The 13,352-nt window shown below is 42.5% G+C and overlaps 1 protein-coding gene across 1 annotated transcript in view; it reads left to right on the top strand.

The window, feature by feature from the left end:
- pdss2 (prenyl (decaprenyl) diphosphate synthase, subunit 2) overlaps positions 1 to 13,352 on the top strand; it is a 198,257-nt gene that overhangs the window by 148,946 nt on the left and 35,959 nt on the right. Inside the window, exons 5-6 of the mRNA XM_080193379.1 lie at positions 2,997 to 3,071; positions 13,164 to 13,334. Coding sequence (XP_080049505.1) covers positions 2,997 to 3,071; positions 13,164 to 13,334 — 246 coding nt within the window. The remainder of the gene's footprint in view (positions 1 to 2,996; positions 3,072 to 13,163; positions 13,335 to 13,352) is intronic.

The raw sequence follows: 13,352 nt of genomic DNA, 5'->3' as shown, positions 1-13,352 counted from the left end.
TACTTGCGTGCTTTCTGGGTGAGTTAGAGTTCTGCAGCAGGGGAATCGTCTCCATGCCAAAAGTGTGCTGCTGTTAGGCTCCATGCAGTTAAGGAAAATTTACAAAAAGTTAGTTAACAGGTGAGTTTGGAGAAGGTGTTTCCAGTTGAATTAGGGTTCCAGGGCTGAGGCAACAAAGGATCTACACCAATCATGGGCAAGGTGAGGTAGAAAGCACAAAAGGCCTGAGGTGGTAGTGAGGACACAGAGTGCCAGCATGAAAATTGGAAGGCACGCCAAGAACGATACAGCCTTGAACTGGAGAGGCAAGGGAAGAAACCTCCATCTTGAAGTAGATTATGGGAAGAAAGACTTCATCCTCAACTGGAGATTTAGGGAAAAATTGCATGGAAAGGGGATGGAGGGAAGAAAGGATGGGGAACAAGTACCAAAATGTCAAAAGGGTGTGAACAAATTGAGAAGTTCTGGATCTTCCCAATCAGTATCATAATTTTGGCAGTTTTTAAAAATCTACACACAGCAAGCTCTGTAATACACAAGGAATATAAACAATTTGGATGACCTCTGCTCTATAATGTCCCCCACTGAGGCACTTACTGTTCGGTTTAAAGAGCCCCACCGTCCAAAATCGTGTCTCTAATGCTGGGCATCTGCCTGATTATGCTCCTCTCCAGTTTGGTGAATGTTGGGTTGTCTTCCTGAATGCACAGGAAGATTCAGAATGGAGAGATGCTGCTGATGAACTTCCCCTACTGCATCCTGGTGACTGGACTGCTGACAATGTTCTGGGAACAGAGCTTCAAAGATGACTGAATTGAAAATGAGTGATGAGTTTATATATTCTTTTTTACCATCGAATTTTTTTGATTTCTCTGATCCTTTGCTCTGTTGTCATATTAATTCATAAAGCCATTTTGCTATTGTCACTGTCAAGTTGCAGAAAATATTGGTGCTCTGTCCAATACAAAAAGAAATTCATTATTCCATGGATTATTCATATAAGTGCTGACACCTGCAATCATTCTTTCAAAAATAAGACCTATGTTAGTGATCCTAAATTATTCCATTAACAGCTAGGGAAACATTGCCAGTACTAACGTTTAGGTTGTGAACTTTGAAATATAACACTTGGAGTCTTCATATTCTGTAATGTTTCAGGCAAGTTTTGTTCGGAATTGCATAATGTAATTTCCTGAAATAATATAGCAATAAAATGCATTATTGGACAAGAGTCTTGCACTCTGGCAAAAGTCCTTTTACTTACTTGTGTATTAGTGAGAGTGATAGATGTGAATGCGTGCATTATTGTCTACAGTGCATGGGGAATAATGTTAACCAAGTTCCTAATTATTCAATAATTCTGATTCCATTTTTGCTAAGTCACTGAATTGCAAACCAAACAGTAACATCTGCAATTTTACTTCTGTCTCTTGTTCTTTGGCTAAAAAAAAGTTGGCTCTCCTAATGCTGGTCAGGATCAGTGCTGAAAGAGAACAAAGTCTCTGCTCGCATTGTATGGTGTCTAGTGTTACAGCATAGGCAGAAAATAGCTAGTTATCCACAGCTCAATGCATTGTTAGGAGTTCATGCTATCACTTTGACATTTAGAACAGGACTTGGTGTCTTCGTGAATTCCTCTTCGTATTACCAGTGGCTGTTGATCTGCCGGTCTCTAGGCACAGACCGTTTCACAAACCATAACATTTTTGTGAGTGATTGATTTGTATTATGTGTCTCAGCCATCAGAAGAATCTTGGGATGTAGCTTGTATGAACTGTAATACAATCCTTTGTTAGGAGTTTGGTTACAGTTCTTCATAGACCTGTTGGCGATACTCAATCCGTTCGGATTTGGGAATGGGGCTTATCTGATACTTTCCAAAAAAACCTTCATTTTCTCTATTCCCATGTTAAATAACACAACACATCTGGTAACACTGTAGGAGCATTGTCCTTGGGTTACTGCTGCAGCTCATATTGCTACAATATTTCCTCAAGGATCCAGTTACTCAAAGGGCAACATGACTGATTAAGAACCATGTTTACTCTGGACTCCAAACTTAAACCTTCTGGATTCAAGGGAGAAAAATAGTTTTTTTTTTAAATATATCGTAACAGTAGAGTTGTTGAGAATGGCATTGGTTGACATGGAATTGTTACATAATTAGTACTTCTGCTTTTGATTATAATAGTTTTTTGTTTTGCACTGTACTTTAAAGCTTGTTTTACTGAACAGGGCATGTTGCTGGTAGATGAGATGTACCTTAATTTGTAGAAATACAGTGGAACCTTGTTTTATGCAGTAGGTCAAGGGAGTAAAAGTTGCTTAAACCACTTGCATATACTGTGACATGAACACTCACAAATGCAGATACAATTTGTACTTTGTAAAGATCTCTTTTCCAATGAAAATTCAATACAAGCGCATCATATGGTGAAATTGTGATCAAAAGCAAATGTAAGTGACCTGATTAGTTCAGTTCTCCAACTGAATCTGGATTGATGTGGCCAGAATTGAACCCCTTAAAATCCGTGATGCTAGCAAATGTGGTTGAGTCATATTTTTCTTTGCTCAGATTTGTATAATTCACTGTATTTTCTTCAGCTAAATAGAATTGAATGCTAATCATGTCACTCGAAACTTTGGTTAAGATCATGATTTGTTTTGTACATTTCACTTTATCCCCACACACTGCGAAACATTAGAAAGTGGATAAAAATATCGCTCATGATTTTAGGATGTAATTTCAGTCCAACGTGCTCTTATCGGGTTTTCAATTTGAGTTGAAATTGTTAATCTTTCAAACAGCACAACCTGGGAGACTTGACTGCTGGTCTTGTGAATGGAAAGAAAGTAAGAAATGATTGCTGCTGGAAGAGCTGTTAGTCCAGTGGAATCTGATTGCCATATACAAATGGGTGAGAGTGTATAGAATTTCAGTTGGCGAGGGAGGCTGTCCTCGCAATCCTGAATGACGTCTTTATTTCTTTCTGCAGGTTGTGGAGCTTGTATCAAGTGCAATTGGAGACTTGGTTCAAGGCGTGTATTACGAAAATGCTCGAACTGATGAGGTAATATAATCACTTTATTGTATTTCCTTTGTAAAACCATGAACTATTTGAGGGACGTTTTATAAATATATATAGGTGTTAAAAATAAATCTCCACATTTCACATGATCGAACAGTGAAAGGACAGCAAACAATAGAGAGAAACATATTCAATTTCTGAGAAGATAGCAACTTTGGGTCAAAAGTAGTTGAAAGTCTAACACTAATTTTAATAGACTTGGCAATATCGCAACTCTTGAGGGAGAAACACTACGAATTGTGGAAGTCTTGAAGTTAAGAACAGAAAATGCTGGGAGTACTTTTTGACTTTGAATTATTGCACTGTCCATCAAACTACAATGAGGGGAAAAAGATAGATTAGGACACTGTCTTTCTGATCTTTTAAGACCTGGGTTCCAATCTGAACTGGAGTGATAGGGGAAAAAAAACTGATTAAAGCTCACTGCTGTGAATGAAAATGAAGCATGGAATGGTTTTCTGAAGTTGACCTTATGTACTGACACTGCTTCTTTCTGGCTCTGCTCTGTCTGACCTTGGAGTGCTTATAACTGACAAAGATAGACAAGTTTTCCTTTCCCTCTTCAATCACTCACTGTCCTGGAATTTCAGTCAACAACTCCATTCTCATCAAACTGGGCAGCTGCCAGGGTGGTAGAACTAGGTGGACCTGTATCTTTTTTTTGCCATCTAGCAATCCCTGAGCTTCGCGAATAAAAAATTGGTCAATTGGGAAGGTGAAGTGTGCAAGAAATTCATCAGTGCATTAAAAAGCAATGTACTGTGACTAAAGAAATCCTTCCCCAGCCCCCTCAGTGTTGCTTCCAAAGTATTCTACGCTGTCCTAGCAAAATGCCAGAGCTTCAAGAGGGCCAGACCATACTTCACTGGTATAAAACCACCACCTTTATCACCCATCTTAGCAGTGTTGCAATCTCTGTGAAGACCGATAAGTTTTGAAAAGAAAGAAAATCTCTCAATTCTAATGGAAAGGAAACCAATGGACAAGATTTCAATTTGTAATTCCATTTATACTGTAATGTGCAAATGTTAACTGCCAGGCCAATGATACTTAAAATAAAAAGATAAATTTCACTTTTAACACTGGATACAACAAAGATATGTCTTATAGGACCAGAAGCATACACGTGGTATCATGTACAGTTCCAAAGTTCTCTGACTTGGCCTCTGGTACATAGAATCTTCTGATTTCCCGCTCAATCAGTTCAGCTTTCAAGTTGTTATCACCATGATGTGGAGATGCTGGCGTTGGACTGAGGCGGGCGCAGTAGGAAGTCTTACAACACCAGGTTAAAGTCCAACAGGTTTACTTGATATCACGAGTTATCGGTGCGCTGCTTCTTCATCCTTTACTCACCTGATGAAGGAGCAGCACTCCGAAAGCTCATGATACCAAATAAACCTGTTGGACTTTAATCTGGCGTTGTGAGACTACTTGCTTTCACCAGTAGCCATGTTCTATCCAGAGGTCCCACAGTCAACACCCAAATGGTACATTGCTGTAGAATCTCTTTAGCTAGGTTCACAGCAGTTTTGATGACAAGAGAATTGCCAGCAACATTTTTCTCCTATCCTTTTATCTGGTCTGGTTGGCTCAGTCAAAATTGAAGCAGCAGGAGTGACCTTGTCCAAGCCACAGAGAATGCTACCACTGGCTACCGCTTTCTGTCCTATTTAACTTTGTTAGACACACAGTAATACAGCTCTTGCTGTAGTCAGAATCTTCTCTCCACTTCTTCACCAGGATAGAGTCACAGATCATAGAGTCATAAAGGTTTACCACATAGAAACAGGCCCTCTGGCCCAATTTGTCCATGCTGCCTTTTTTAAACCACTAAGTTAGTCCCAAATTGCCCACATTTGGCCCATATCCCTCTATACCCACCTTACCCATGTAACTGTCTAAATGCTTTTTAAAAGACAAAATTGTACCCCTCTCTACCTTTTGGCAGCTTGTTCCAGACACTCAACACCCTCTGTGTGAAAAAATTGCACCTCTGGACCCTTTAGTATCTCTCCCTTCTCACCTTAAACCTATGCCCTCTAGTTTTAGACTCCCCTACCTTCGGGAAAAGATATTGACTATCAGCTGATCTGTGCCCCTGATTATTTTATAAACCTCTATAAAATCACCCCTCAGCCTCCTATGCTCCAGAGGAAAAAGTCCCAGACAATCCAGCCTCTCCTTATAACTCAAACCATCAAGTCCTGGTAGCATCCTAGTAAATCTTTTCTGCACTCTTTTTAGTTTAATAATATCCTTTCTATAATAGGGTGACCAGAACTGTACACAGTATTTCAAGTGTGGCCTTACCAATGTCTTGTACAACTTCAACAAGACATTCCAACTCCTGTATTCAACGTTCTGATTGATGAAACCAAGCATGCTGAATGCCTTCTTCACCACTCTGTGCTTCTGTGACTCCACTTTCATGAAGCTATGAACATGTACCCCTAGATCTCTTTGTTGTGTAACTCTCCCCAGTGCCCTACCATTAACTGAGTAAGTACTGCCCTGGTCCAATCTACCAAAATGCATCACCTTGCATTTATCATAATTAAACTCCATCTGCCATTCGTCAGCCCACTGGTCCTATTGATCAAGAGCCCATTGCAATCAAAAATAACTTCCTTCACTGTCTGCTATGCCACCAATCTTGTGTCATCTGCAAACTTACTAACCATGCCTCCTACATTCTCATCCAAATCATTAATATAAGTGACAAGTTACAGTGGACCCAGCACTGATTTTTGAGGCACACTACTGGTCACAGGCCTCCAGTTTGAAAAACAATTCTCTACAACCACTCTCTGACTTCTGTCAAGAAGCCAACTTTGTATTCATTTAGATCCTTCACCCTGGATCCTGTGAGATTTAACCTTATGCAACAATCTACCATGTGGTACCTTGTCAAAGGCCTTGCTGAAGTCCATGTAGACAACATCAGCTGCCCTGCCTTCACCTATCTTCAAAAAACTGTTCTGATCTGTTCTGATATTCAGTTACCTGCCTACTTACTCTTTTGTTTGGTTCCATAGCAACCTAGATCACATGAGTGCTTCCTAGAAGTTTAAGAACACCTTGCCAGAATTATTTTAGATTCACTTTGGTCTTAAAAGGATCTTCCCAAAAGAAAATACAAACTATTGCCAAAGCGCAAGGATCATCACAATAGGAAAAATAATTTCTGCCAAATTCAGTTCTATTTTGTGCTGTGGCCCAGCCGCTGCTAGAACTGGGATCAGATCTCATCTAATGTTAGGCAGATGGTGGTATTTCCAAGTACCTGCTGCCCTGCCCCTCTAGATGGTAGTGGTTGTGGGTTGGAAGGTGCTGCCTAGGAAGTCTTGGTGAGTTCTTGCAGTGCATCTTGTTGATGATACACACGGCTGCCACTGTTCGTCAGCGGTGGAGTGAGTGAGTGTTTTTTTCTCCTTTGGTACAGAAGGAGGCCATTTGGCCCATCGAATTGTACTGACCACAATTCCAACCAGACCCTTTCCCCATAAGCACATACATTTACCTTGCGAATCTCCCTGATAGTCGGGTCAATTTAGCATGGCCAGTCAACCTAACCTGCACATCTTCAGACTGTGGGAGGAAACCTGAGCACCTTGAGGAAACCCCAGGCAGACGCAGAGAGAAAGTGCAAACTCCACACATTTGTGGAAGGGATGCTAATGAAGTGAGCTGCCTTGACCTGGATGGTGATAATCTTCTTGAGTTAGAATCATAGAATCCCTACAGTACAGAAAGAGGCCCTTCGGCCCATCGAGTCTGCACCAAACACAATCCCACCCAGGCCCTACCCCCATATATTATACTCACTAATCCCTCTAACCTACGCATCCCTGGGCACTAAGGGGCAATTTCTTAGTATCGCCAATCAACCTAACCCGCACATCTTTGGACTGTGGGAGGAAACTGGAGTGCCTGGAGGAAACCCACGCAGACACGAGGAGAATGTGCAAACTCCACACAGGCAGTGACCTGAGCTGGGAATTGAACCCAGGACCCTGGAGCTGTGAAGCAGCAGTGCTAACCACTGTGCTACCGTGCCGCCCAAAGTTGTTGGAGCTGAATTCTAGGCAAGTGGAGGGTATTCTATCACACTCCTGGCTTATGCCTTGTAGATAGTGGACAGGCTCTGGTGAGTCAGGGGTGAGTTACTCATTGAATCTCTACAGTGCAGAAGGAGGCCATTTGGCCCATCATATCTGCACTGACAATAATCCCACCCAGGTTCTATTTCCATAATCCCATGCATGTACCCCAGCTAGCCCTCCTGACACTAAGGAGCAATTTAGCATGGCCAATCACCAAACCTACACATCTTTGGACTGTGGGAGGAAACTGGAGCACCCACAGGAAACCCACATAGACATGGGGAGAATGTGCAAACTGCACACAGACTGTGACCCAAGCTGGAACCTGGGTCCCTGATGCTGTGAGGCAGCAATCCTAACCACTATGACTCACAGCACTAACTCGTTGCAAGTTTCCTTGCCTCTGATCTTCTCTTGTTGGTGCACTATTTATATGGAGTCATAGTAGTCTGTAGTACAGAAAAAGGCCCTTCAGCTCATTGTGTCTGCACCAGCCAAAGACAAACCACCCAACCATTTTAATTCCAGCACTTGGCTTATAGACTTGTGTGCCTTGGCTTTGCAAGTACACATCTAAACATTTCTTAAATATTGTGAGAGTCTCTGACTCCATCACCCTTTCAGGTAGTGAGTCCCAGATCCCGTCCACCTTTTGGGAAATAAAGTTTTTCCTCACATCTCCTCTAAACCTCATACCCCTTACCTTAAATCTATGCTCCCTGGTCACTGATTCCCCCACTAAGAGGAAAAGTTTCCTCCTGTCTATCCCTGTCCCTTAATCATATCCCTCTCAGTCTCCTCTGCTCCAAGTAAAACAACCACAATCTATTCAATATCTCTTTGTAAATAAAACTGCAGCCCAGGGAACATCCTAATAAATCTCCTCTGCACCCTTTCTGGTGGTATCACATCCCTCCTTTAATGTGGATTCTAGAGCTGCACACAATACCCTAGCTATTTCCTAACCAATGTTTTATATAGTTCCAGCATAACTTCCCTGTTCTTAAACTCTATGCTTCAGCTAATAAAGGCAAGTATAGCAAATGCCTTCTCAGCCACTTTATCCACCTGTCCTACTAACTTAATGAACACATGCGCATCAAGGTCCCTCTGATCCTTGGTGCTTCTCAGGGTTCTGCTGTTCATTACGTATTCCCTTGTTTTGTTTGTCTTGCCCAAGTGCATCACCTCATACTTATCCAGATTGAATTTCTCAGGTTAGTCTAGTTCAGTTTCTGGTGAACGGTAAACTCCCAGAATGTTGATAGTGGGGAGGTTAGCTATGGTAATACCACTGAGTATCAAGGGAGCATAGTTACATAATCTCTTGTTGGAGACAATCATTGCCAGCACTTGTATAGTGTGAATGTTACTTGCTACTTGTCAGCTGAAGCTTGGATATTGTCCAGGTCTTGCTGCATTTGGACATGGACTGCTTCAGTATCTGAGGAGCTGTGAATTGTGCTGAACATTGTGCAGTCATCAGTGAACATCCCTACGTCTAATTTTATGATGGAAGGCAGGTCATTGATGAAGCAGCTGAAGGTGGTTGAGCCTAGGACACTACCTTGAGGAAACCTGAAGTGATGCCCTGGAGCTGAGATGATTAACCTCCAACCCTCGCAACCATCTTTCTTTGTACCAGATATGACTCCTCCAACCAACAAAGCTTTTCCCCCAGGTTCCCATTGACTCTAGTTGTGCCAGGGCTCCTTGATGTAACACTTGGTCAAATGCTATTATGAAGTCAAGGTTAATCACGCTCATCTCACCTCTGGTATTCAGCTCTTTTGTCCATGTTTGATCCAAGGCTGCAATGAGGTCAGGAGCTGAGCAACCTGGCAGAACCCAAACTGAGAGTCAGTGAGCAGCTTATTGCTAAGTGCTGCTTTATTGTGCTGTTGATGACGCCTTCCGTCACTTTACTGATTAAGGGTAGACTCTGGGTCAGCAATTGGCTGAGTTGGGTTTTTCCTTTTTTTCCTGTACAAAACGTTCCTGAGCAATTTTCCATATTGCCAAGTAGATGTCAGTGTTGCAGCTGTACCAGAATAGCTTGGCAAGTTCTGGAGTACAAGTCTTCAAGACTATTGCCGGAATGTTCTCAGGACCTATTGCCTTTGCAATATCCAGTGCCTTCAACTGTTTCGTGATATCATGTGGCATGAATCATATTGGATGATGACTGACCTTTGGAGTACCTTTGGAGAAGGCAGAGGTGGATCATCCACTCAGCGCTTCTGGCTGAAGATCGTTGAGAATGCTTCAGCCTTATCTTTTGCACAGACGTGCTGGGCTCCTCCACCATTGAAGATGGAGATATTTGTGGAGCTTCTTCCTTTAGTGAATTGTTTAACTGCCTGCCACCATTCACAGCTGGATGTGATCAGTCTGCAGAGCTTGGATCTGATCTGTTGGGTTGTGGAATTGCTTAGCTCTGTCTATCACTTGCTGCTTCTGCTGTTTGTAGTCCTGTTTTGTAATGTCACCAGGTTGACACCTAATGTTTAGGTATGCCTGGTGCTGCTCCTGTTATGCCTTCCTGCACTCTTCAGGCACACCTTTGACATAATGAAAGGTCCCAAGCTGTTTTACAGGAGCATTATAAAACAAAAGATGATAGTGAGCTACACAAGGAGATATTATAAGTTAGGTTGTGTGGGTTGTCTTCAAAGAGGAAAGGAAGGATAGGAAGGAATTCCAGAGCGCCGGAGTATGGCAACTAGGGAATTTCACAGTAACTTCATTGCAGTGTTAATGTAAGCCTACTTGTGACACTAATAAACATTTTTTAAAAAATGTCAATACCGAGATGCTGTTTTTAGACTTTGCCTGATGTGCGACAATGCTTAAATATTAAATAGACTGGTTCAGGGGTTGCTTGATTTCGATCTTGTAGCCGCTCCAGTGCACGTTTTGCTTTTACGTGGTGATTCTCCCTTGCACATACATCGGCCAGCAGAGTGTCTGTTCACAACACACTCTAGGCTCGCAATTTTCCTCTCAGTGCCATACGCTCTTGCAGTAATGCAGTCTCTGGACCAGCGCCTTGAGGAAGATGAAAATTCCATAGAAACTGAAATTACCATCATGGTGAATCGATGCTTTTCTAATATAACCTGAACTTTGAACTGTCTGCTAATATAAGTGGATCAAAACTCTTCATTTCACCCTTCACCTCCCCCCGACCCTTCACAAACGAAAATAATGGAATTCTGATCTGAGTGAAATGCATCTGGAGAAAGCGATTGTGCGCTAATGAGGAAGGGAGTCCCAAACTGACAATTAATTACAATTGTCTGCTTCTCCTGGAACCTTACTTTTTTTTTTAGCTAGCACTTCATTGCCACAAACTGCCTGCAATGCTCAGGAGAGCAGTGTTATAGTGAGGTTGGGAATATGCTGCAGGGATCATTGCACTTTTACAGTTTGAAGAGAATACTATCACCTGAGCTATCAAGATGGTCCCCTCCACGCTACTGTTCCATTATGTGTGCAAAATGTAGACCAACAAAGCAATACAGTTTCAGAAATTTAATATCTCCTTAGCTTCCTTGGTATTCAGGTCAATTGGGTTGCATATCAGAATGTGAGATCCACTATTAACAGATAATCAACTGACTTATATTTTGAGAGATATTTTTTATCAAGAAAAATGGGATACTTTAGATAGTCACACAAAAGTAACTAAATTGTGATTTTTGCAGTCACCTCTTCAAGGACATATTGTAGGTAGCTATTAATTTGCTCAACTTCCAGGGCTTTCATTTTTTTTAAGCCTCAAATAAATGAACCATCCGACGGAGCAGGAATGAGTTGCTGGTGATTATCTCGTGAATGAGAAATCATTTCCTAAACATGATTGATTCTGACACCAGAAACTCAATTTTCCAAAATATGAATTGCTGTGAGATGGTGACTGCCACACTGGTCTTCTCTTTGCTATTGGAATGATTCAAAAATTTGTCAATGTTGATCACCTTTGTTAGGGAATCATAACTGATTGTGATCCTTCACTGAAAAGATTTATTCAGTCGCACTTCTGACTTTTTTAAGTTTAAAGTATATTTATTAGTGTCACAAGTAGGCTTACATTAACACTGCAAAAGAAGTTACTGTGAAATCCCCTACTTGCCACGCTCCAGTGCCTGTTCAGGTACACTAAGGGAGAATTTAGCGTGGCCAAAGCGCATAACCAGTATGTTTTTCAGCTGTAGGAAGAAACGCATGCAAATGGGGAGAACACGTAGACTCCACACAGACAGTGACCCAAGCCAGGAATTGAACCTGAATCCCTGATGCTGTGAAGCAGCAATGCTAACCACTGTGTGCATTATTATCGGTAGTTAACTTACCACAGGTCGTTAAGCCATGTATTGCTCTGGAATGACAGTAAGAAGTCTCACAACATCAGGTTAAAGTCCAACAGGTTTATTTAGTAGTAAACGCCACTAGCTTTCAGAACGCTATTCCTTCATCAGGTGAGTGGAGAGTCCTGATCACGAACCGGGTATATAAAGGGGCACACAGTTTACAAATAGCTATTATTAGAGCGGTGGATGTGGTTTACATGGACTTCAGCAAGGCGTTTGGTAAAGTCCCCATGCAAGACTTCTTGAAAAGGTGAGAGGGCATGGGATCCAAGGGGCTGTTGCCTTGTGGATCCAGAACTGGCTTGCCTGCAGAAGGCAGAGAGTGGTTGGGGATGGGTCTTTTTCTGCATGGAGGTTGGTCACCAGTGGAGTGCCCCAGGGATCTGTTTTAGGACCCTTGCTGTTTGTCATTTTCATAAATGACCTGGATGAGGAAGTGGAGGGATGGGTTGGTAAGTTTGCCGATGACACGAAGGTTGGTGGTGTTGTGGATAGTCTGGAGGGATGTCAGAAGTTGCAGCGAGACATAGATAGGATACAAGACTGGGCGGAGAAGTGGCAGATGGACTTCAACGCGGATAAATGTGTAGTGGTCCATTTTGGCAGGTCCAATGGGGTGAAGGAGTACAATATCAAGGGTAGGACTCTTAGCAGTGTTGAAGAGCAGAAGGACCCTTGGGGTCCGGGTCCATAGGACTCTTAAATCGGCCTCACAGGTGGAGGATGTGGTCAAGAAGGCGTATGGTGTGCTAGCCTTCATTAATCGAGGGATTGAGTTTAGGAGTCGGGAGATAATGCTGCAACTTTATAAGACCTTTGTCAGACCCCACTTGGAGTACTGTGCGCAGTTCTGGTCACCTCACTACAAGAAGGATGTGGAAGCTAATGAGAGGGTGCAGAGGAGATTTACAAGGATGTTGCCTGGATTGGGAGGTATGCCTTATGAGGATAGGTTGAGGGAGCTAGGTCTCTTCTCCCTGGAGAGACAAAGATTGAGAGGCGACCTGATAGAGGTTTATAAAATGTTGAGAGGTATAGATAGGGTGGATTCTCGGAGGTTATTTCCCAGGGCTGAAATGGTCGCAACGAGAGGACACAGGTTTAAGGTGCTGGGGAGCAAGTACAGAGGAGATGTCAAGGGTAAGTTTTTCACTCAGAGGGTGGTGAGTGAGTGGAATCAGCTGCTGTTGGTAGTGGTAGAGGCGAACTCGCTGGGGTCTTTTAAGAGACGTCTGGATGAGTACGTGGGATTTAATGGGATTGAGAGTTATAGATAGGTATGGATATGATCGGTGCAACTTGTGGGCCGAAGGGCCTGTTTGTGCTGTAGTGTTCCATGTTCTATATGCCATTATATGCCCTGTTTGTGATCAGAACTCTCCACTCACCTGACGAAGGAACAGCGTTCCGAAAGCTAGTGGCGTTTATTACCAAATAAACCTGTTGGACTTTAACCTGGTGTTGTGAGACTTCTTAGTGTGTTTACCCCCAGTCCAACGCCGGTATCTCCACATCATAGTTCTGGAATGTACAGGTATATCTGGAGGTGCATTTATTACTTATAATCCCATGACCACTGATGTGCTTATTTTTAGGAGAAGGTGACTGATGACATCCTGATGACTAACTGGGTGGAGCGGATTTTTCTATCTCATGGTGCTTTGCTGGCGAAGAGTTGTCAAGGTGCGATGCAACTGGCAAAACATGACACGGAAGTTCAAGAAATGGCCTTTCAGTACGGAAAACATATGTCTTTAGCTCACAAAGTAAGCAGCTTTCTACAG

This window comes from Carcharhinus amblyrhynchos, chromosome 7 (assembly GCF_965287045.1).
Source record: "Carcharhinus amblyrhynchos chromosome 7, sCarAmb.v2.hapA, whole genome shotgun sequence".
Classification (NCBI taxonomy): Eukaryota; Metazoa; Chordata; class Chondrichthyes; order Carcharhiniformes; family Carcharhinidae; genus Carcharhinus; species Carcharhinus amblyrhynchos.
This window is presented reverse-complemented; position numbering and strand designations above follow the sequence as displayed.